The 21,235-nt window shown below is 34.6% G+C and overlaps 1 protein-coding gene across 2 annotated transcripts in view; it reads left to right on the top strand.

Annotated features, from left to right (window-relative positions):
• The window catches only part of LOC129749564 (ral guanine nucleotide dissociation stimulator-like 1), a 199,102-nt gene that overhangs the window by 15,042 nt on the left and 162,825 nt on the right, over positions 1-21,235 (top strand). For both annotated transcript variants that reach the window (XM_055744582.1, XM_055744581.1), the window contains exon 2: positions 6,181-7,336. In XM_055744582.1, coding sequence (XP_055600557.1) covers positions 7,274-7,336 — 63 coding nt within the window. In that variant the 5' untranslated portion in view covers positions 6,181-7,273. The remainder of the gene's footprint in view (positions 1-6,180; positions 7,337-21,235) is intronic.

The raw sequence follows: 21,235 nt of genomic DNA, 5'->3' as shown, positions 1-21,235 counted from the left end.
CTTTGGCACCTCCCATTTTCCTTCAGGACTTCCTTTAAGGTAGATAAAAAATCAACATATCTTGCAGCTGATAATCAACCCGAAAATTGTCAGACAATTCTTGAAAGTCTCCAGTTGAGACTCGGTCATTCCATCGGCTCCCCCACGACCTCGTTCATAATGAACTATCGCATATTTTCCGCAATATTGTTAACCGTTGAGCCACCTTTGGTATTGTTATTGTTATCCGCTTTGAGAAGGAAATCCTGCAGCAGCCACATCCGATAGCAGTAATATTTGTAAAGTTTCCCCACGGCTAACAAAAATTTAACTGCGCCGGAAGTGCTGTTGTTGCATTGAATATTTCTAGTGCCATTCAAGCGACGTATCCAACATCAGAAGTAGGATTACGTGTTTGTTAGTTTTGCCGGATCCTGAAAAAAATTTTGTCCCTATATCGTAGTAACTTAATTATTATAAATACTACAAACAATTGCCGTATGCGTTTTTGGTTTCTCGAATCTAATTTCCTTCACGATTACGAATTCCCCTAATTGTTTGTTGAAGAAATTCAATGCAGAAGAACAAAGTGTGTGGCTACAAGAGTTATCAAATGGCGAAGATGCTTTAAAAGACAAATTTTCACTTTGAGGTTGAATATTCAACTTTTTCCGATTAGTATTGGAGAACTAAACAAATGGTTGAAATTTTTCTAGGAAAAATTGTTAAAAAATAATTACATCGGCAGTGTTGAAGGAAAAAACATAAAATGTGGTTCGCCGCATTGAATCGCATTCGTCGATTCACATCGCATCGCACTCACTATGTCATCGGCCTTAGGTTGCCAGAACTTTTTCAGCTTGTATCCGGGCTATTTTATCTAAAAACCTGGCAAAAGTCGGACATTTGATCTTAAAATTTCAGCCATAATCTAGAAAAAATTGGTCAAAATCTAGGAATCACTCATCAGAAATCATTAAAAAAAACTTTATCGGGCAAAATCCGGGCTTTTCCAATAAAATCCATGCAACCGGGCTGAATCGGAATTTCCCAAATTTTATAATAAATATCAGGGAAACCCAGGATAGTTCGTGTAACTTTCACTTAGATTATGCTGGAGAATGCTGACAAGTATCGCCTTGATTATTGTTTGTTTCAGATAACTCCATTCATTGAATTTATTTTTGGTTTTATCACCGCGATTGTTTGTGCTTCAAAGTTATCGAAGTTACACGTGCTTTTTTTACAGTCTAACTCAGACACGAGTGCTATTCGTTGCTATGACATCGAGAAGGGAGATATGCCAATCGTTGCTAAGCAGCTAAGCACATGATTTTCGTTTTTATGCTGAATTTTAGTCATTTTAACCGAATTTACACGATTTTGTCGATTGCACTTATAGAGGTCAACACGATTCAAAAGTTCGAAAAAAGTGACATAAAAATTTGAAAAATATTTAAAACAGCTTTTCTGTGCCAAATAGTTGCACGGGTAAATTTCATGTCGTGCCTAATGTTGTCCGTTTTTTCCAATGGTTGCACATTAGAGTGCCTCAAATTTGTATATTTGTATGGGAAATTCAAAACCTGTGAAATGTTAAGCGCTGCAGGCTAAAATTGATCCTAGTACTAGTACAAGATCTCAAGCCAAAATTGGGCCAGATCGGATAACGGGAAGGGGTCGCTCAACGAGCCTGAAGTTTGTATGAGATTTTGAGACATTTTGTTCGAGAGGAACATGAAAAAGGATGGTATTCATCACTGTTAATGAGTCGGGGCGGTCGAACATATTGACCCCTCATTAACAGTGATGAATACCACCGTGAAAAAAGTAAGCCCATTTTTGAAACCTAATAACTTTTTTTATCTTAGGTACCTCTTATTGAAATGCAGTCTTCGGATGAAATATTTTTCATAATTTAGGCTTTAAGAAAAATTGTTTTTGAAAGAAATCGGCCAACGGGAACCAATGTTATTGATGAAAAACTGGTTTTTCATGTTTCTCCCGAACAAAATGTCTCAAAATCCCATACAAACATCAGGCTCGTTGAGCGACCCCTTCCCGTGATCCAACCTGGCCCAAATTTGACATGAGATCTTGCTCTAGGCCTAGGACCAATTTTAGCCTGCAGCGCATAACTTTTTCAAAAGTTTGGTCATTTAGAGCACTCTATTGCACATTTTAAAATCCTTCTCAGCCACCATGTGGTCAAGGGAGCTGATATTTGGCACGGAAGCTTATTATGAGTACTTCTAGTTCAAATGCAGTCCAATTTGAAGAGGGCCCTTTTGAGGGAGTCTTCCATATAAACCGTCCAATGCACAATAGGAAAATTCGGCTCCAAAATCTCGAAAAAAAATCACAAGAAGCCGCCGGTGTGAGGGCTTTAAGTAGCACTTATCTTATGTGAAATTTTCTCAAAAACTTAAATCTGCCACTTAAATCAACCGGATAAACTGAGTGGAGTGTTTTTGACCTGATTTACCAAATATTGAGCTTTTTCGCCGCATAACCTATCAACATAAATTTTTATGTCATTAAAATTCTATAGAACAAATTAAAAGGTTCTTTAACACTTAAATTGTTTTGAAGTGCCTATTTACAGAATAAAGGATAAAAAACGTTGTTGTAAAATATTGAGAGAATGGTCGGAATAAAGAATTTCAAAATAAATCTAATAAAAAAGTAGTTCCTCAAAGCCGAAGCAGATTACCTGACTTTGACACTTTCCAGGATTTGCGAGTTGCCCGACTTTTTAATACATACATAGATATGTTTTTCAACGAGTTTAATAATCTCAAAATTTAAATTTTAATATTTGAAGAATTTTTATTTTCATCCTACGGTTAAGCAGCTCAAAAACACTAAAATTTAATTTTTTATTGATTTTTTTATGACATCGTATGTTATTTCTGGGGTACAAGTTAGGATTGGTTTTTGTTCATATGAAATATATTGCAAGAACCAAAAAATAGTTCAAAAATTAAAAAAAATGGATTTTTTTAAATTTTAAGTACATCTATGATGATTTTTGAAGGAAAATGTTGCGCTAATTCAGGACCCACTTAATTGCTTCCAAAAATTGTTTTGCTATTTTTGGCAGTACAAACAACCAAACAAAGTTTTTAAAGGTATACTAATTAATAAATTTGAAATTTCCATATAAATCTTGCAGCGGACATACGTACAGCAATGGGGCAGGAGGAGATTGCACGGACCAGTAGTTGTACAATCCGATATATGGATCTCAATTTTTTTTGCCAAAATCGTGGTGTTAAAATTGTCCAACAAACGTTGCGTAAAGAAAAACGATACGAAAAATAATTTGTTCTGATGTGAAACCTTATTTGCCGTAGAAGGAATCTTAAGATTTTGTTCAACAATCAGCACAAAAATCTCGCGAAAAAAACAAGAAAAATTAAAACTGTCGTTAAATGCATATTTTCCAGCAGAAAATATCGCAAAAAGCCTCATTTCATCAGTAAACATTCCAATTAACATGATTTAGTATTATTTTTGGGAAAAAGTTCGTTCATTCCGTGCAACAATGGATAAGGGGACAACGATTGGCAAATCACCCTAGTTATTTATGCAACAAGTGGATTTTCTCAGCACGAGTCGTAAATTTTCTGAAACGAGTCGCATTCTCAATTGTTGTCAATATTGTAAAATACCTTTCAGAATCAAGTTTTTCAACATTAAGAAACAGATTGTACATAGCAAAAAAAAAGTATGGCGACTTTACATCAAATACCTGCACATAACGTGAGTCGCAAATGTTACTTAATATTACATAGTCTTGATGTATTCGGCTGTTTGAAATCATTTAGATAATATTTTTTAGTTCCACTGATGCAAATGGGCCAAATTTTCCAAAAAATGATAAATAATGAAATTATATTCGGAACTATAGGTTTGCTTACATTTTTTTTCAATTTTGGTAGTACTTACAAGCCAATTCTTGAAATGAATAAGATTCGAACGTCAATTGAGGAAAACATTGACTACTTGATGCAATATCAGACCCGAATGACCTCTCAAGGTGAAAAGGTCTCTAAAAATATTATTATTATTATTATTGATGCAATATCAGATTGAAAGTTGTGATGTTACACCACACCGCGTATTCGCATTGTGTACATCGTTTAGGTGTATTATAGCAATAGAAATAGAAGTAGTAAATATTACTACATCATCTCTAGAAATTACATCGCCCATCGTTACATTTTTTTTGCTGTGTACTTCTTTTCGACATTGTTTTTGTTTATAGGAAAAGTAGGACTTTTCAAAATCTAACGTCTTAACAAAAACAAAACATTTCAGTGCGGAGCTGCAAAATAGTTATTTCTACAATAAGTGGCAAAAGGTAAATTACCACGAGTGATAGAAAAATAGTGTTTTGTAGCGATTTGCATTTACAATTATTTAATACAATACCCTTCAGAATCGAGATTTTAAACCTGAAAAAACAGATTTTAGTTTTTTTAGAATCAATACAGTGTCGAAAAGAAACACTTTCTGGTACCGTTTTGAAATCAGTATCAAAAAGTATAACTTTTAATATCTCTTTTTCGGAAGGAAAAGCAGGCCTTCAAGCAACCAAAGATAGTTTTGAAAAACATATATTTTAGTGCCGAGTTGCAAAAAAAAATTATTTTATGCTATTCAGCGTTGTATAGTGAACATTTCGACTCTGAAAATAGTATCGAAAAGTGATACTTTTTAGAACTGCGTTCATTGTCGAATAGTACATTCCAAGACCTACTTGATCATATTTTTTAAGTCGTTGGCATGATAGCTCTCATGTTGTTATATGTTGAGATGCACTGCGTGTTGGGTAATTAATGAATTTTCATGGATTTTTTTCGAATTTGCAACTTGTGCTGAAAAAAAAACACTTTTTGCTAAAATAACTATTTTGCAACTTTGCACTAAAATGTTTTTCGTTACGAAGTTTGGATTTGAAAAGGCCTACTTTTCCTACAAAAAAAAAAACAATGTCGAAAAGCAGTACTTTTCTATACAGCTTTTAAAACAGTGCCAAAAAGTGTTTCTTTTTGAAACTGTTTTGATTTGGAAGGAAAATACTGTTTCTTGAGGTTGAAAAACTTGACATGCCAATCGTATCCATTCAGTATAAAAGTTACAAATTGGGTCTCAAATAGCCTTCTATGGACTTGAAGTTCTAAAATGTTCCTCAAATAGCTTAATTTGAGACATGTCAGCCATTTCATGACTATGAAATGTGAACGAACATCACAAAAGGGCATAATATGCCATAATACCTGCAAGGGCAGCCAGCGGCTAGTAAGCTTTAAGTTGTTCTTATTAAAAATTCTAATTTAACTATACATTTCAACTACTTCCAAGCTACAAAAATTATTTATTGATTATATTATAATCAATAAATAATTTTTGTAGCTTGGAAGTAGTTGAAATGTATAGTTAAATTAGAATTTTTAATAAGAACAACTTAAAGCTTACTAGCCGCTGGCTGCCCTTGCAGGTATTCTAGGAAAGCTTATTATCACTACAAATTTAAGCTGCTGGTAAGGCAACATATAAGCATGGCCTCGTGGCAGCGTGTTTGGCTATCTTCTCGAAGGGTCGTGGTTCAAATCTGGTATCAGGGCTAATTTTTTTTCATCAGGTCGTTTGATTGCTTGAGTAAGCAAATAAAACAAATGAATAGCAGAACTGGCGTGCGTGCTGGCATGTATCAAACAAAGTCAAAAACAAAGCAATTAAGTCAGATGAATTGGGTGATGGGAGGAATAAAGATGGATGCTGAGAAAGCACCACATACATGGGCTGGTGGTGACCGAAGAGGGGAGGAGACTTTTTTATGTTTTTGCTAATAACATGTGAGCTGAACAGAAGGCCGTTCAAATCTGTAATGGAACTTCAATGTTTCGATAAAAACTCTAATTTTGGGCTGAATAAATCGAATTTTAGTATATTGATTATGCTGATTAAGCTGTGTTTGACCTTTTTAACGAGACTTTTGGTTGCTTGCGTATCAAGCTCGGCAAACCTCGTTGAATAAATTTAAAACTCGTGCTAATCCACTTTTTGCATGAATAACTTTAATTAAGATTCTGAAGATTCTATATTTTTCAATATCAAATTTAAAATGTAAGTGTGTTAATGTAAAATACTTGTGTTCTAATTTTCCCTTTCCTGCTTTTTTTTTCTTTGCAGCACTCATCAAACAAGTGGAAATGCTATGTAAACATATATAATTGAAGGTGCTCAAAATACCAACTCCGTGACGTTCCATATCGCTGACTGAAAACGTGTTCACATCATCGAAATCCGAGTACTAATTTCACACGAAAAGTGCTCAAGCTTATCTTGTTGGATAGGGGGTTTTCTTTTTCGGGGCCTACGGTTTTTAGTAGTTCCAGCGTGTTGTTTCCATCATCCTCATCGCCATTCATGCTCAATGCACCTTATGAGGTCTTATGAGGTTTCGTTAGTTGCTGCCGAATGTTTTGTAGTGAGAAAGTCCTATCTGCAAGTGCCAAAGTGAAACGGCTCGGGAGGGATCAATTTTGCCTAAACTTGACGAACGATCCCTCCTTTTTGGTGTTGTTGTTTCGGTGAAAAGGGAGTTGGTGCTGTGTTTTTTCTTATTTCTACATATTCATGTTGTTGCTGTTTTGGAGAAAACCATGAAACAAGTGTTCGCGCGACGGGAGTTTGTCTAATTATGTTGCTTTTGTTGCTGATCGAGCAAACCGACTGAGTGCGGAAATTGCCAGAAACGGAATGAAGAGAAAATTTAAGCAATGCAACCAACAATGCATGATTAATCGCTTGATTCAGGAAAGTAACTTGTGCATTCGACTAAGGTGTGGATAGAGAGCTGCCAAAAACGGTAGCGGTTGGGGGTTTGTTGCAGATTTTTCAAATTTGCAGTCGAAAGTGAAAAGTGTTTGAGGCATTTGTGGAAGTGTGGTGCGATTTTTTTGCAACGCACCATTTTATATGTATCTATAGAGGGTTATTTCCGAGTAAGAGGAAGTTGTGTATGAAAGTGAAATTGCGTTGTCTGTTTTCGCGGTTGGCCGACCGCGGCCATTTGTCGATCGGGTCAGTCGAAAATGCAATGTCAGTGGTGGATTTAACAATTTTGACACCGAAAATTTGCGCGGCCGATTGCGCGGCATGGCGGAATCCGGCTACTCGTCGTTTGTACTACTACTAGAGAGAGCAATACGCCTGACGCCTGACGACGACGACGACGCCAGCAGAAAAAGTAGTAGCGGCTCAGTGGAAAAAGTGGAAAACAATGAGTAACGGAACGGCCTCCAATGGAACCTCGTCTGGTGGGGCATCCGATGCAGAAGGTTTGGTATGTCAAAAATCGTGAGATCCGTCTGAGCTGGATCATTTTTTTTCTCGTCTTAACCTTTCAATTTTGGATTGTGTTGTTTCTATTTTCTGGTGGTTATTTTTCTTCACAGTTCAACTTTTTCAGCCTTAGATTATGGCGGGTGCCAGACTTTTGCTCGCTGAAGTCGGTTTGTGGGAATGGTTTCTGAAAATTGACTTTTTGTCGATTGGAGGAAGTACTCGGTAAGAAAAATCACATCAAGCCTAGTGTGATTTACGAGCTAACATACAATCAGGCGTCCGTCGTCGCCCCCTCTTTCTGACAAAGAAACATGTCATAATCGTTTTGTGTTAAATGCCTTTGTTGGCTGTTTGTGTTACGTCGATCGCGTTTTCGGTTGAATTGTAGTTATTTTGAGTTTTTGTTAGTGTTTTTAATTAGTTGAGATTACTCTTGCGTTTAGATGAAATTAAAAGAATTTAATATAACTGTACCTTGCCATTAAAATTCACAATGGATTTTGCACTAGATGTTGTTTAAAGTTAGTAAGACATTTTCTATGAATCTTCAAAAACTTAATCTTAGATCACATGTTTGTAGTTTTGAATCAAAAACACTATCATCTATGACGAACATGCTTCAGATTTCGCTTGAGGAGAAAATCTAGACAATTGAATGATTTATAAAGTATTTTTGGTCCGAATTTGACTTTTAGAATTGTAAAGAATACAACTGTCAACCAATGTTTACATTGGACCGCCGCGAAAATTGAATTTTTGGGTCACCAAGCAGTGTAAAATATGAGATGATTTTCTTTATCTATTGCTAAATAAACATTTATAGGGAAGAGGAAATTTTAACATAATAAATCAACTAGGAAATTCAAATAAGCTTGAAATGATGTTTGTCTTTAATTATTGGTTTTGCTTATGCATTTTTTGCTACCCGGCTAACATAAAATCGTAATAGAAATGATAATCCAAATCGACTATTAAGACATTAAAAATCACCATCGAAAAAACATTGCACAGTGGTCCAGGACGGACTCTGGCAATAACAAACGGATGATAATTTAACTTTTGCACTAGGGACGGGGATTTTCTCTTTCAAAGAGTCTATAAATGTGTGAATTTGCATTGAAAGTTAGCAATCTTTGGATTTTTTTTCATCATTATTTAGTTGCTGAAGAAGTTTGAAAAATTATATGATGTGAAATTTACAAGAAAAAGAAGATTTTTTTTTTATCGTACTAAGTTAACAATGTTCACAAAATCTAGAAACATTATATTGTTGATCACTTCGGGTTTCAAAATGCCATCCGCTTTCATAGCACGATGTCCATCGTAAATTCAGCTAAATATCTACAACTTGGTGAGTTCGTTCCATTATTTTTTTCTTTATTTGTACATATTATTGATCTTTTTCATTGATAACAAATTCAAAATAGCCTAATTCTATTATCGGAGATTAGTGTGGGGATAGGACAGGGCATCAAATAATCGGAAAACTGATATACAATGGTGACTCAGATGGTGCACTGTGTAAGATATCAGCCTGGCAAGCCGAGATGAGATGTTGCAGTGAGTTCGATTCTCAAAATATTTTTTTTTTTGATAATTTATCCAATAGGATGAAAGTCCCATAAAATGATGTGGTCATGCATCATTTTGCTTGCGAGCTCGAGTCTTTATGACAGTAGTGCTTTTCTAATCATATCATATTTGGTACGGTACACTTCACAGTGCATTTTCGGCACAGAGATGTGCTAAATAGGCATTGGATTTTTGCAACCTATTCTATGAGTGTTCATTGCAGTGCCTCAAATAACCCGACTTTTGACAAGGTTGTGTGCTGCAGGCTTAAATTGATGCTAGGCCTAGTACAAGATGTCATGCCAAATTTAGGACATATCGAATCACGGAAAGAGGTCGCTCAACGAGCTATGATATGTAGGGTTTTTGAGACATTTTGTTCGAGAGAAACATAAAAAAAAATGTATTTCAATTATAACGTTGGTTCCCTACGGCCTATTTCTTTTGGATACGTTTTTCGTTCAATAAAAGTTGTTTAAAATCATAAAACTTGGCTTCGGTGGATTTTTCAAACATAAATTTGGCAAAAATTGAAGATCTAAATCTCATTATTAAGAAACCAATAAAGAAACTTATCTAATACTTGCTGACCCGGTGTGCTTTTCTCCACCTTCCAAAATTTAATTAAATTTGATAAAATAATTGAAATTCAGTTTTATTGCCTAGACAGCGTTTCCAACCAAATTTCATCATAATTTAGAAGCGAATGCTTTAAAAAAAAGCAGCACCTGAAGTTCCTAACTATAGTTCAAAGATGATTTAATAATATTTTCTTAAAATTGATCTCTAGATTTGTTTTTCAAGATCTGAAAATTTTACTCTGTTTCTATAAGCTTCAAAGAGATCATAATGATTATAAAATGTAGGTATGTTTTAATGATATGGATTTCCAGTCCTTTCCCTCTTGCAATGCAAGAAGTGCTTACGAACTGAACTACTGTTAAATCATTTTTTGTATCTAAACGATGCAACAATTAGCTTTATTGTCTAATAAGTTTTCAAATTATGCCAAACATGAGATGAATAAAGATCTTCTTTCCAACTCTACCCAGAAATAAGGAAAAGTCTCAAAGTTTTCGCATGCAAACAATCTCTCTTCCTTCTGCTCGATAAATTCTCGATTCATGCCAACAAACTTGTATGGAAGCCTCGATTAGTTTGATAAGTTTTCAAGCTATTCAACGCAATTCGTATGGAACTCCCTTTGTTTGTAGCACTCATAGAAACATATCTCGTACTTAGTCTTAGAGTCTAGAGACTTGATTGTCGGGATGCTTAAATTGAGATCTATCACACTGTTAATACTATTCATCTCCTTCATAAAACGGAAAGCTAGGCTTCATATCGCTACCACGGCATTGAAAGTATGCTTGGCTGAGAAATAGGCCCCCAAATATTTCCACTAATCAGTATGCTGTGTCATGTTTTCTATCCTCTCGCGACGTTTGCTCGAGACGCCTCGACCTTGGAGACGAAAAACAAACTGCCCAAAAAAAAAAGAAGAAAATCTCAAAAAAGGGATGCCATTACTTTAATTTGTTTCAAATAACTACACATTTAATTATTACGGACAATTGATGCGACTTTTTATTTTTATTCGATTCGCATGCCCACAAAATATTCTAAAAATAATTTTACTTGAATCGTTTGGGTCATTTCGGAGGAGTAGTACTACAAAAACCAATACAAGAGAATTTTATATAATTGATATTGTGAATAAAGCATAAATTTATTGAAATTTGTAGTTTTTTATATTTATTTTTTTTCATTACTTTTACTACCTATACCTACTTAAAGTAATGTGAGGCCCATGGAGCCAAAAGAGTACAAGTGTATAAAAGATAATTTTGAGAAAACACTCTTTTCAGTTGATGCGTTTTACTGTCTTCCATTTATTTCTTATATTTGAATTTTTCTTTCGAACGTTGAAATATGTAAAACAAATAAAGTATCTGGAAAAATACCAAAATTGAAGTATGAAGAATCGTTTGGCATTATAACCCGAAATCGATCATTTTTGTACTTGGACCCCTTCGGCTCTGAGGCCCTCATGAAGGCTTGAAGAATTCAAACATTTAGATATTTCTCAGAAATATTGATTTTTTGGACGCAATATGTAACAGACTTAACAAATCAGACAAACTTAACCTTGAGGGTTTGGTGGCTTTAGAAAAAGGAATTCTGTACCAACACGTGAAAAGGATCTATCTTCAAAAGTAAACAAAAACCATTTTCAGTACCTCATGATAGGCCAACAGTTGCCCTACTTAACGGTAAAGCCCTTTTGAGAAAATAATATTCCGTTACATTGAAAAATCAATTTGAGTAAAGGATCTATAAACATTCTAAAACCAGAACTGCCATCACATGGATATACACCCTTTACTCTGGAACAATTTTTCGCTATTACTCCGCAAACAAACTCAAAATAATCAATTCGACTCTTTATTCAACATAAAAACAAAGTTGCAAATGAATGCGAGCTTATTACTAAAGCTAAAAATAAGAAAATATCAAAGGGTGTATAAACAGGTTAGACAAAATATTACGTGAGCTAGGTTCTATCTACGATAGCGCGATGTTTTTTCATGAAAACTGATATTCCTCTATTTTAACATATAGGGGATGCTTCTAAACATCGTTTGTCTTTCATGAAATATGAACATTTCAATTGATTTTTAATTAGCGATTTAAAATAGGTTGTATTTTCTTCAAACGCGTTATTCTCGATTCGCCATTTATGGAGATACATCCTTTTCACGTGTTGGTACAGAATTGATCTATATTTTTTATAGTGTTTTATAGTTCGATCATTAAACTTTGATGAAGTTATCATGGAATATCAATCGAAAAAATTTTCGTGGAGAATTTTCCCAAGAGGGGTTACCACAAATCACTAATCAATACTCGTACTTACATAGTCAGAACTTATATCTGAGTCCCAAAGAATAATAAAAGTACTCCTTAATGAAAAACCATTCGTCCAACCAACTTCACCATTCACGAGGACCTTTCTTCAGTGGCTGGAATTGATTTCTTTTGTACACAGAATTCTCAAAACCCAAAAAAAAGCATTAGGTGTTGAAAATGAAGACCAAAAGCTCTTCCTTCACTTCTCCCGAAAAACTTACAAGCGTGTCAACAGTTTTGCGAAGCTGCATCTGCATCTAACTCTAGCACAAATCCACATCTTTTTTATTTGGAACTTTTTCTATTCTTCACTTTATTTGAACATGATTCTGCGAGAACACATCTCTTGGCTTCAAATTTCAGATTATCAGGTATTTTTCAAAAGAAGAAATTTTCCAAAACCGAGGACGACACCTAAACCACGCAGAGAATTTGAAATAAACATTTCCTGCTAATAGTTTTGTGACTAGACGAAATTTTTTAATTTTATCGGTAACTTTTATGCAAAAAATTTGTACCAGCGATGAAAAAACACACCTGCACTCGGCCAAGGCCTGCTCCGAAGGATTTTGCCAAAGGTAGTTACTAAAGATAAATATTTCCTTTATGTTCAAAAAATGAGAAGATGTAGTCGTGTCTCGGTAGGCTGTGACCGTCGATGACGAAAGTGCGAAAAGTTTTCAAGATATTTCAAACCCTTATTTCAAAAGTTTATTTGTTCAAATTAGTTATAAAATCAAATAACAGTCAAAAAGGTCAACTATCAAGAAATTTTAGGACGTTCTTGACGTGTTCCAAGATGGTTTCTGAATCGGTATCAAACCTTCTAACCTGATTCATTTCCTGTATTCCTGGAATGCTGTCGACCATACATACTAAGCGAGGATGAAACCTTCCGCGTTTTTTATACTAGCTAGGTATGTTCTTTTTCTTATCAGAAGACACTTTTTTATTTATATGTTTTGCCACTGCGTTTTCTTCCTGGTCAAGATTTTGGTAAGTCAATTTATCTGAAAATGAGAGGGTAAAACAGAAAACCTTTAAGTAGACAAGGCACAACTGAATAACGTAAATATTAGAACAATACTCACTTGTAACATGCTAATGTTGATCTCCAGACGATTTTCTGGCCAAGCAGCGGATCAAACACCAAAATATTTAAACCGTGAAGTCATTGAACCTGCCGGTTGGGTGTTTGTCGCCGTATCGGATCTTCTTTTAACCCCGCCGCTTTAAATTTGATACCTTCCTTGATTCGTCGTCGACTGAATAGTTGACCTGAAACCAATTTAAATTTTTAATAGTTCAGACAAATTTAAAAAAAAAAAACTTACCGAAAATCAGCCATTATCCATCTTTAAAGGTTTCAAAGAAAATTTAACCAAAATCAATCTTTCGTTGCGATAGGAATACTTTTTGAATCAAAGAAATTAGATTTAGATTTAAAGAAAGCTAGAACCTTGATTCAAAAATGTATATCTTTTGATTCAATACACTAGTTTTCTCAGCGTGTAGAAAATTGATAAGGGCGACATTTTAAATAAATTTAAAAGAATCGTTCACTTACTCGAGTTTATGCTTGAGCTTGTTTATTGCATAGGTTATTATGATTTTTTTAATGTCTGTCCTCCATTAATGGGAGTGAAATTAGACAATCTATGAACATTCACTGTTAACTTCAATAGAAATGGTTGCTTGAAAAAAAAATTGAACGATTTTTTTGCCGCGGAAAAATCTAAGCCCAAAAACTCCAAAACTTAACATTCTCTATCTCAGAACGGGCTGGACTAAATTTTGCAAATTACCGTAAACTGGGGGAACTTTGATCACTTTTTACATTCATTTTTGAATATTTTGGAATGGGTTGCTTTTTTGTAAAAATTAAAAGCTTTAAAACCAATACTGAGGTGAGGAGTATTAAACATGATCATTGATTGCAGTAAATTCAAACGACATTGGTGGTTATAATTAAATGATTGTTACAAAACCAGAGTTTCAGGGTAACTTTGATCACTATAGTTTTTACGTATCTCAACATCTTCAAATTTATTGTTTTGATGCCATTAAGCACAGAAGGCTCAAAACATCGATAACAGTATTTTTTTGTTTCGACTCAATTGATTTTTTCAACGTTTTCTTTCAAAAACAAATATACTCGAAAGATGGACAATGTTGCTGCATACATTTAGGGGCGAAAATTATAAACATTTCTCAATATTTTTTGGCCACAAAAACAAATAAAATTTTACCTTCATGCAATTCCCTTAGTCCTCATACTGTTCCCAGGTTTATTTTTTCTTCAAACTTAACCATGTGATAGGGTTTTCAGCTATTTTTTCTATACGGGCTTTTTCATAGAAAATGACTGTTTTTTTTTTCAATATCCATAAATTATCATCAAATGACTATAAAAATATCACTTAAGGGGGGGGGGGGGGGGGGGTAGGGTCTAACGGGTATAAAAAAACACCATTTTCACGATTTTTTTCTAGAGCTATCGTTCAAACAAATGTATTCAAATTTTTTGCATTATACAAAACATTGTTAAAAGAACATTTAGTAATTTTTTCGTAGAAAAATATTGAAAAATCAGCCGGTGACGGAGCATTTTCGAGGATGCCTTTTAGAAAACAGGATTTGCGGTGGACACTGTATCTCAGCACAGAATCATCTGAATTCAAAAAATCAGAGCAAAATATTTTTAATAGATGTTTTTCTGGACCCCAACGTTTTTATTTAACTTAAAAATATTTTTATGAAATTTTTGTGGCCGTTTGAAGTGAAACTACGATTTTTCACTTAAAAATCCGCCATTTTCACCTGTAAAATCTCCCCAAAGTAAAAAAATCAAAAAAGAAAAACGTTGGGGTCTGGTATTTCATATGTAGAAAATATGTTCCAAATTTGAAAAGAATCGGATAAGTAGTTTTCAAATGACGATGTCCACGGACTTTAAAAATGTGCTTTCGAGAAAACCGCGTTTGAAGTTTTTGAAGTTTCTGCTCTTGCTTTCTTGCAGTATTAGATAGGAGGAGATAAAGGCCTATAACTTCTTCAGTTAATGTTTTACAATAAGAAAATAAAAAAATAAAAAAATCGATTTTTTGAAAGTGTTAGACCCTACCCCCCCCCCCCCCCCCTTAAACATAAACTAAACCAAGAAAAAAGTTGAACTTTCACATTGAACAACCCATTTGCTCCTAAATGCTTAAATTTGATCAGGACAGATGTTTGTTTGTGAGCCTTCAAAAAACCAGATATTTTAAGATTTTAAAATGATTTTTTAAGAAATATCAAAAATTTCCTAATAAAAACCAAATTAAGCTTATTTGTATCTCTATTCATAAGCTTTCAAACGTAGTAAATAGTTTTCAGATATTTTAACTTTACACTTTGTTAATGATGATTATCTGCAAAAATTTCATGTTGATCAAAGTTACCCCGTTGATCAAAGTTCCCCCAGTTTACGGTATGTTTCTTTGAGTAATCGAAAGTGATGTACACAGTTATGTAGAATATAGTTTCTTGATCAAATATATCACTTTTAAGTTATGGTGCTCAGTAAAGTGCACTCGTCATGTGAGTAAACGAGATTTGGTCGTATTTGGTGCACAATGTGTTATTATATGTATGTTGTGTTTTTTTTTAGAGACGGCCAATTTTAGGAACACTGAAAGGGCCACAATTTGGAGCGCGGGCCAGAATAGGGGGCATTTAAAACAAAAGTTTGAAACAATTTATCTCAAATAATCCACAGTTATCAATCAAGCCAAATTTTTACTACATTCCAGGCAAGTAAGCAACCATATTTGTCGAAGGGCATTCAAAGGTGCACAATTAAGGAAGACTACAATCCTGGGAAAACTAGTCAACTATGCCTTAGGGGCCAATATCGGATTTATTAACCCTATACATAATTTTGTGTGAATTTGTTCGAGAGGGATTAGCCACGTCTTCAAAGAAAAAAAAACGGACTGAAACTGTTCAAAAACACGAATAATAAGCAGAAAAAACGGTTTTTTAAAACCCCTTTAACTTCAAAACCGGGAAATCATTGGATAATTTAGATGATGATTAACATTTTTATATAGTTCGCGACTTATATCCACGATGCAGTTGGCGGGCAGTCAATGAAAAACTTATCCGGTACAACTGTGATCGATGTTTACTCTTGGGCTCGAACTCACAGACATCGGCTCAGGACGCAACTGACTTGCCAACTGAGCTTACATGATTATGATTTTGCCTTTTCTATGAGAATTTCAAAACTATCAAACACCTCCATATAAAAAAATCGCTTGAAAAAAAAATTATATTTTCACTAATTACTACCTGTTACACAATGTTTTTCATTGGATCAGCCGAAATAGAATGTTCGTCTTCTGCTTGAGCAAAATTATTTTTTACATATCACTATTCCCTTAATGTTGCATAAGGAATAAGCCAAGCCCATGTTCATGATCAGGCTTAGTATTCTGCGGAGGACAATCCAAGAAGGTGTGTCGGGTACTTCGCTTCGCTCCTCCCTTCCTTCGATTAAATAATGTGAAGGAATGTTCAGCACAACCCATTCCAGACACGGAATTGTCCAAGCAGCTCTCCACGGATGGTGGTGATGATGAATAAAAGGGGGGATTGGGAAGTTAATTCATGATTATTTTTTGTTGCCTCAATCTCCGCAAAAAGCCATTGCATAGATGCTGAAGGTGCAAACAAAAACTTACATTTCCCACCGATACGCTTGATGGCACCAAGAAAATGTTGATTGACCATCATGGTGTGGGCCAGAGTTATTCTTTTTGAATTGCATCTTGTAGCTTGTTTATATTTACATAATTTAAATTTTATTGTGTCTTGGGAACATCAATTTAAATAAACTACTGAATAATATTAGGAATGAAATCGTATCTTCGTCACTTTGTCTTTAGAAAAATTAAATTCCTGACATTTTTGGTTAACAATTTTTGGAAGCTTAACTTAAACTTATTGAAAATTCATTTTAAATCATACACAGGAGCAAAAAATACAAAATTTCGACAACAGTTTTTTCCCAAAGTGGGAAAGTTCAGAAGAAAGAAAGGCTCTAATCAAACATCGTATTTGCGCGCAAATTAGGCCCCGATGAGCTTGCATTTTACACACACGTCTGGTAAAATTTGAAGCTCAAGGGTGCATCTGATGATCATTATAATTTAACAGCGGGTTGTTTTTTTTGCTGAGCTGCTCAGCTAATGAATCAAGTCACGAATTGTGGTATCGAAGCTGGGAGCACATAAAAAATAGCACACGTGTTGCTGGGAATTGATTTATCAAGATCGTCTGAGGCTGCGGAACGGAGTTTTGAAACTACATTCAAAATAATAATTTTCAAGGCAAATCTAAAGAACAGCACTCAGAATTTCAAATCTTTTTTTTTCTTTTATTTCAGAGTCTGATACCTATATAATAGGAAGATCTGAATCTAAAATCTGATGTATAAATTCAGATTGTAATCTTTGGATAACGAAACATACTAAGGGATGTTTTTAATTTGAAAAAATTGTTTGTCATTGTTTTGACACCTTTTTCAAAACAACACCAGCTAAAAATTCGTTCCCTCACCGACAGATTATCCACCGATAGTTATTACTTCAGCGACATCTAAATTTACAATCTCACAGACTGGACCAGACATAATTAAAACAGCATCCCAATCATTATGATAAAATCTGCGTGAAAATGGTCTTCCCTTGGCTACCGGACAAACCTACCACAAAACAACCTTCTTAGGGGTCTTAGATCTTAGAGATGCTTAAAATTTCAACCCCCATTGAGGTAAATAACATAAATCATTCAACTTTACCAGCTAGTTTAGGTTAGGTTAGATGCTGGTCGCAAATCAAAACCCACCATTGCATTGTTAAGGCGAGGAAAGATGAGGCTCAGGTTTTCTCACCATCACACAACTTTGCATCGACCCCGTTCGTTGAATGCAGCTGAGAAAAAGCTAGGGGTTTCTCGGATGAGTCATCATCCACCGAGCAAAGCAGAAGGAAAATCACTTTTCATCTTACGGCTTCTGGCAGGTTGCAGTTTTGGCTCTTTTCGCGGTTTACGAAAAAAAAGTGCAAATTAGATTTTATTTTGGTTTTCGTAACAAACGAACTGTGTCAAGCCGGTTTATTTCCTCTCAAAAGAAGTTTAAATTAACTGCGTTTTTACAATCTTTTCATTAGTAATTATGTATGTTTGTTTGTTGTTTAATTATAGAGGCTTCAAACTAGTATTTATGTATTAGTGTTGGGAACAATTTTTATTACCAGAAGCTTTATCTTGACTGCAAATTGCAAAATGTATTTTACATTTTTTCGAACTTCAAGATTCTAAAATTTGATGATTTTTTAGGGAACGTTTGAATTTTTCCATTCAATTTGTTCATGGTAAAGCTTCAAATTGTAATTATAGGTAAAAAAAATGACCTGATAAACTTCGTTGTACCTCAATTTCAAGTAATAGTTATAAATGTTGAACTTTATTGACACGTCTTTAATTTTTTTGCAAAGCAAATTAGAAGTAGAGTTCCTCCGGAAAATCAATCAGTTTCTCTGAGCCGTGCTTTACTACATTCAGAGCCAAAATCTCGAAGCATTCAATTTGTCCTTCTCCAGCCAAATTATATGAATAATCATACATGGCAACGAAGCATCTGTATTTGATTTTTTTTTTCAAAACATGATGTGGTAAAGAAGAACGCAGACTATCAGCTATCGAATATCTTAACGGTTTGATTAGCTTCCTTGAGGATTCAACCTTTATGAATGACAACTGAAATGTATCAGTTTTAAGCGATCTGTGGAGGTTATCAGATGATGTTTTATTTTTCCTTTGCGAAGAAGGACAAAATTTTTACATGATAACCGCAATGAACTGTTCAGCATGTGCTACGGCTTTTTTAAACATGTGGTCTTAGTATTTCTTCAGATTTTCCATTTGAGACATTCATGATTGTCTATCAATGGAGAACATTATAAACAATGATGCGAGGATATGAATGAATAAGAGAGTGACGCGAAGTTCCAAATGTATCATCAAGTATGTCGATAACCTTTGGTTAGCCACGTGATGAATGGCAATGGTAGCCCTCGATGGGGCATGGTATGTATCGTTAGGCCGAATGTATGACCGAATGGTCGCAAAGCCGAATGGTCGAAACCGGCCTTGTATCCATCCGGCCTGATGACCATTCGGCCTGATGACTATTCGGCCTAACGACCATTCGGTCTTACTACCGATCGGCTTAACATGCAAAATAGCGGTAATATGTCTTATATGCCTAGCATAAATTCGGCCCAACGACCATTCAACCTAACAACCAATCGGCCTTACGACCATTCGACCTAAAGACCCTTTTGCCTAGCATCCATGCAGCCATCCATTCGGCCTAATGACCATTCACCCTTTCAACCATTTGGCCCGACGACCATTCAACCTGATGACCATACGTACTAAAAACCTTTCGGCCTAGCATCCACTCGGCCTTACGACCATTCGGCCTAATGACCATCAGGCCCAACATCCATTCGGCTAAATAATATTCGGCCAAACAACCTTCGGCCTAATGTCCCATTCGGCCTGTTCTTCTATTCGGACGAACATCTGTCGGCCTTTTAAACCATTCGGCATAGCAATCTTTGGCCAAACATTTTTCGACCGAATGTCCGGGTCCCGAATGAAAATGGTGTTCCTTATTCTGAGTAAGAAATTTACTAGGAAAAAATATAGGCAGTTTAGCTTACAAATTTGAAATTTAATTTTTGAAACAACAAAAAACGAATAAAAGAATTGAAATTTGAAAAAAAAAATTATATAAAATGCATGAAAAATAAAACTAGTTTTATATAGAAATAAAATTCGAATTCATAAATAACTTTCAGGTCCGAACGGAAGTTCATAACCCACCAGTGTTAAGGTGAGGAAAGATGAGGCCATAATGCTCAACTGCTTGAGCAAAATGATATCAATTGTTAATTTATAATCATCTTAATTTTCATTACTTTTTTTTTATTTTCAATTTATTTTATAAGAAAAATTCAGCGGTGTTATCTTGAATATGAAAATAAAAATGTTTTATCACGATCTGAAATGTAAATTCTCAACTAGAAAAAAAAATCCATTTTGAACTCAAGAGTATTTGTTTCAAACACGTTGTTAACGACGGCATTTAAATTGATAAAATGGAGAAAATATTCAATTTTGTTTCAAAAGTGCCAGTGGTCAAATAAAGTCATGAAATACTATCCAGATTCTTCCAGTTGTAAAAATAAACGCATAAAAAAGTTTATTTTTGGTGTTCACAATATCATAACATAACATATTTAATAAATATTTAATTCATCACTGAAAAAATTGTATGTTGATAATTTTGATTTATTTTTGATAATCAATAAGATATGGATGAAAAATAAAATAAGTTATTATGTGTATAGCACCAAACCGAATAGCGACAGTTTTACTAGCGACACTTTTTACTAGCGAGATTCCTGTCATTCGCTGGTTTGTTATTCAATTTTCAGTCCAGTAGGCGATTTCCATGTAGTGTACAAACATTGTTTTTTTTTATTTACTGTTGATTTTCCTTAGGCCATCAATTACATACTGCAAGTCTCCTAGGAAACTCACGATACGTCGTTATGATTTTCAACGTCGCGACGTATGCGTCGTGTCGCTAGTAGGCAAAGCTGCTATGATTATTAGCGCTCATATTTTGGTTTATATCTGCATGTTTAATATTTCAAGACTTGTGGAAAGTATTGAAAGTGCGAAGCAAATACAAATTTAGTAAACATTAGGGGAGAGTGGGGTATCGTGGGCCATGGGGAAACGTGGGCCACTTTTAATATCTCAGATGTGTGTTGAGATAAAAATCTCAAACCAACTGTCATCGTCGTCGCTTTGCGTGAGTATATATTCCTATATGTTGTTGACTAAAATACGCATCATATGCTTCTTCTATTTATCAAGCTAAAAAAAGTTAGAAAAATTTACTTACATAATTAAAAAAACACTCGCTAATTTCATCGATGGGGAACCTAAAGTGCATAACAAAAATATGCTCATACGCTTATGATCTTAGTTTTGTCATGATCTTTCACGTGGAAAAGGAATTTTTGATGAAACATCAATAAGTCACACAAACGCAACCAATTTGCAAATCATAGCTTGTGGGGAATCGTGGGCCACACATCTTGAATCACCTATATTTTTATGTTTTTATACATATTCAGATCTTAAAATACGTTTTACATAACTGCAAAGTTTTCTTATGCCAAATGAAGAGTTATGAAAAATATTTTGTCCATCCTACATAAGAAATTTTGCCAAAACGATCGCGAGCCAGGTTTTGGAATGTATGCGATCATACACAGCTCTCTCTTTT

Source organism: Uranotaenia lowii, chromosome 2 (genome assembly GCF_029784155.1).
Source record: "Uranotaenia lowii strain MFRU-FL chromosome 2, ASM2978415v1, whole genome shotgun sequence".
In the NCBI taxonomy this organism is placed as follows: Eukaryota; Metazoa; Arthropoda; class Insecta; order Diptera; family Culicidae; genus Uranotaenia; species Uranotaenia lowii.
Note: the sequence above shows the minus strand (reverse complement) of the source record. Positions and strands in the feature narration are given on the sequence as shown.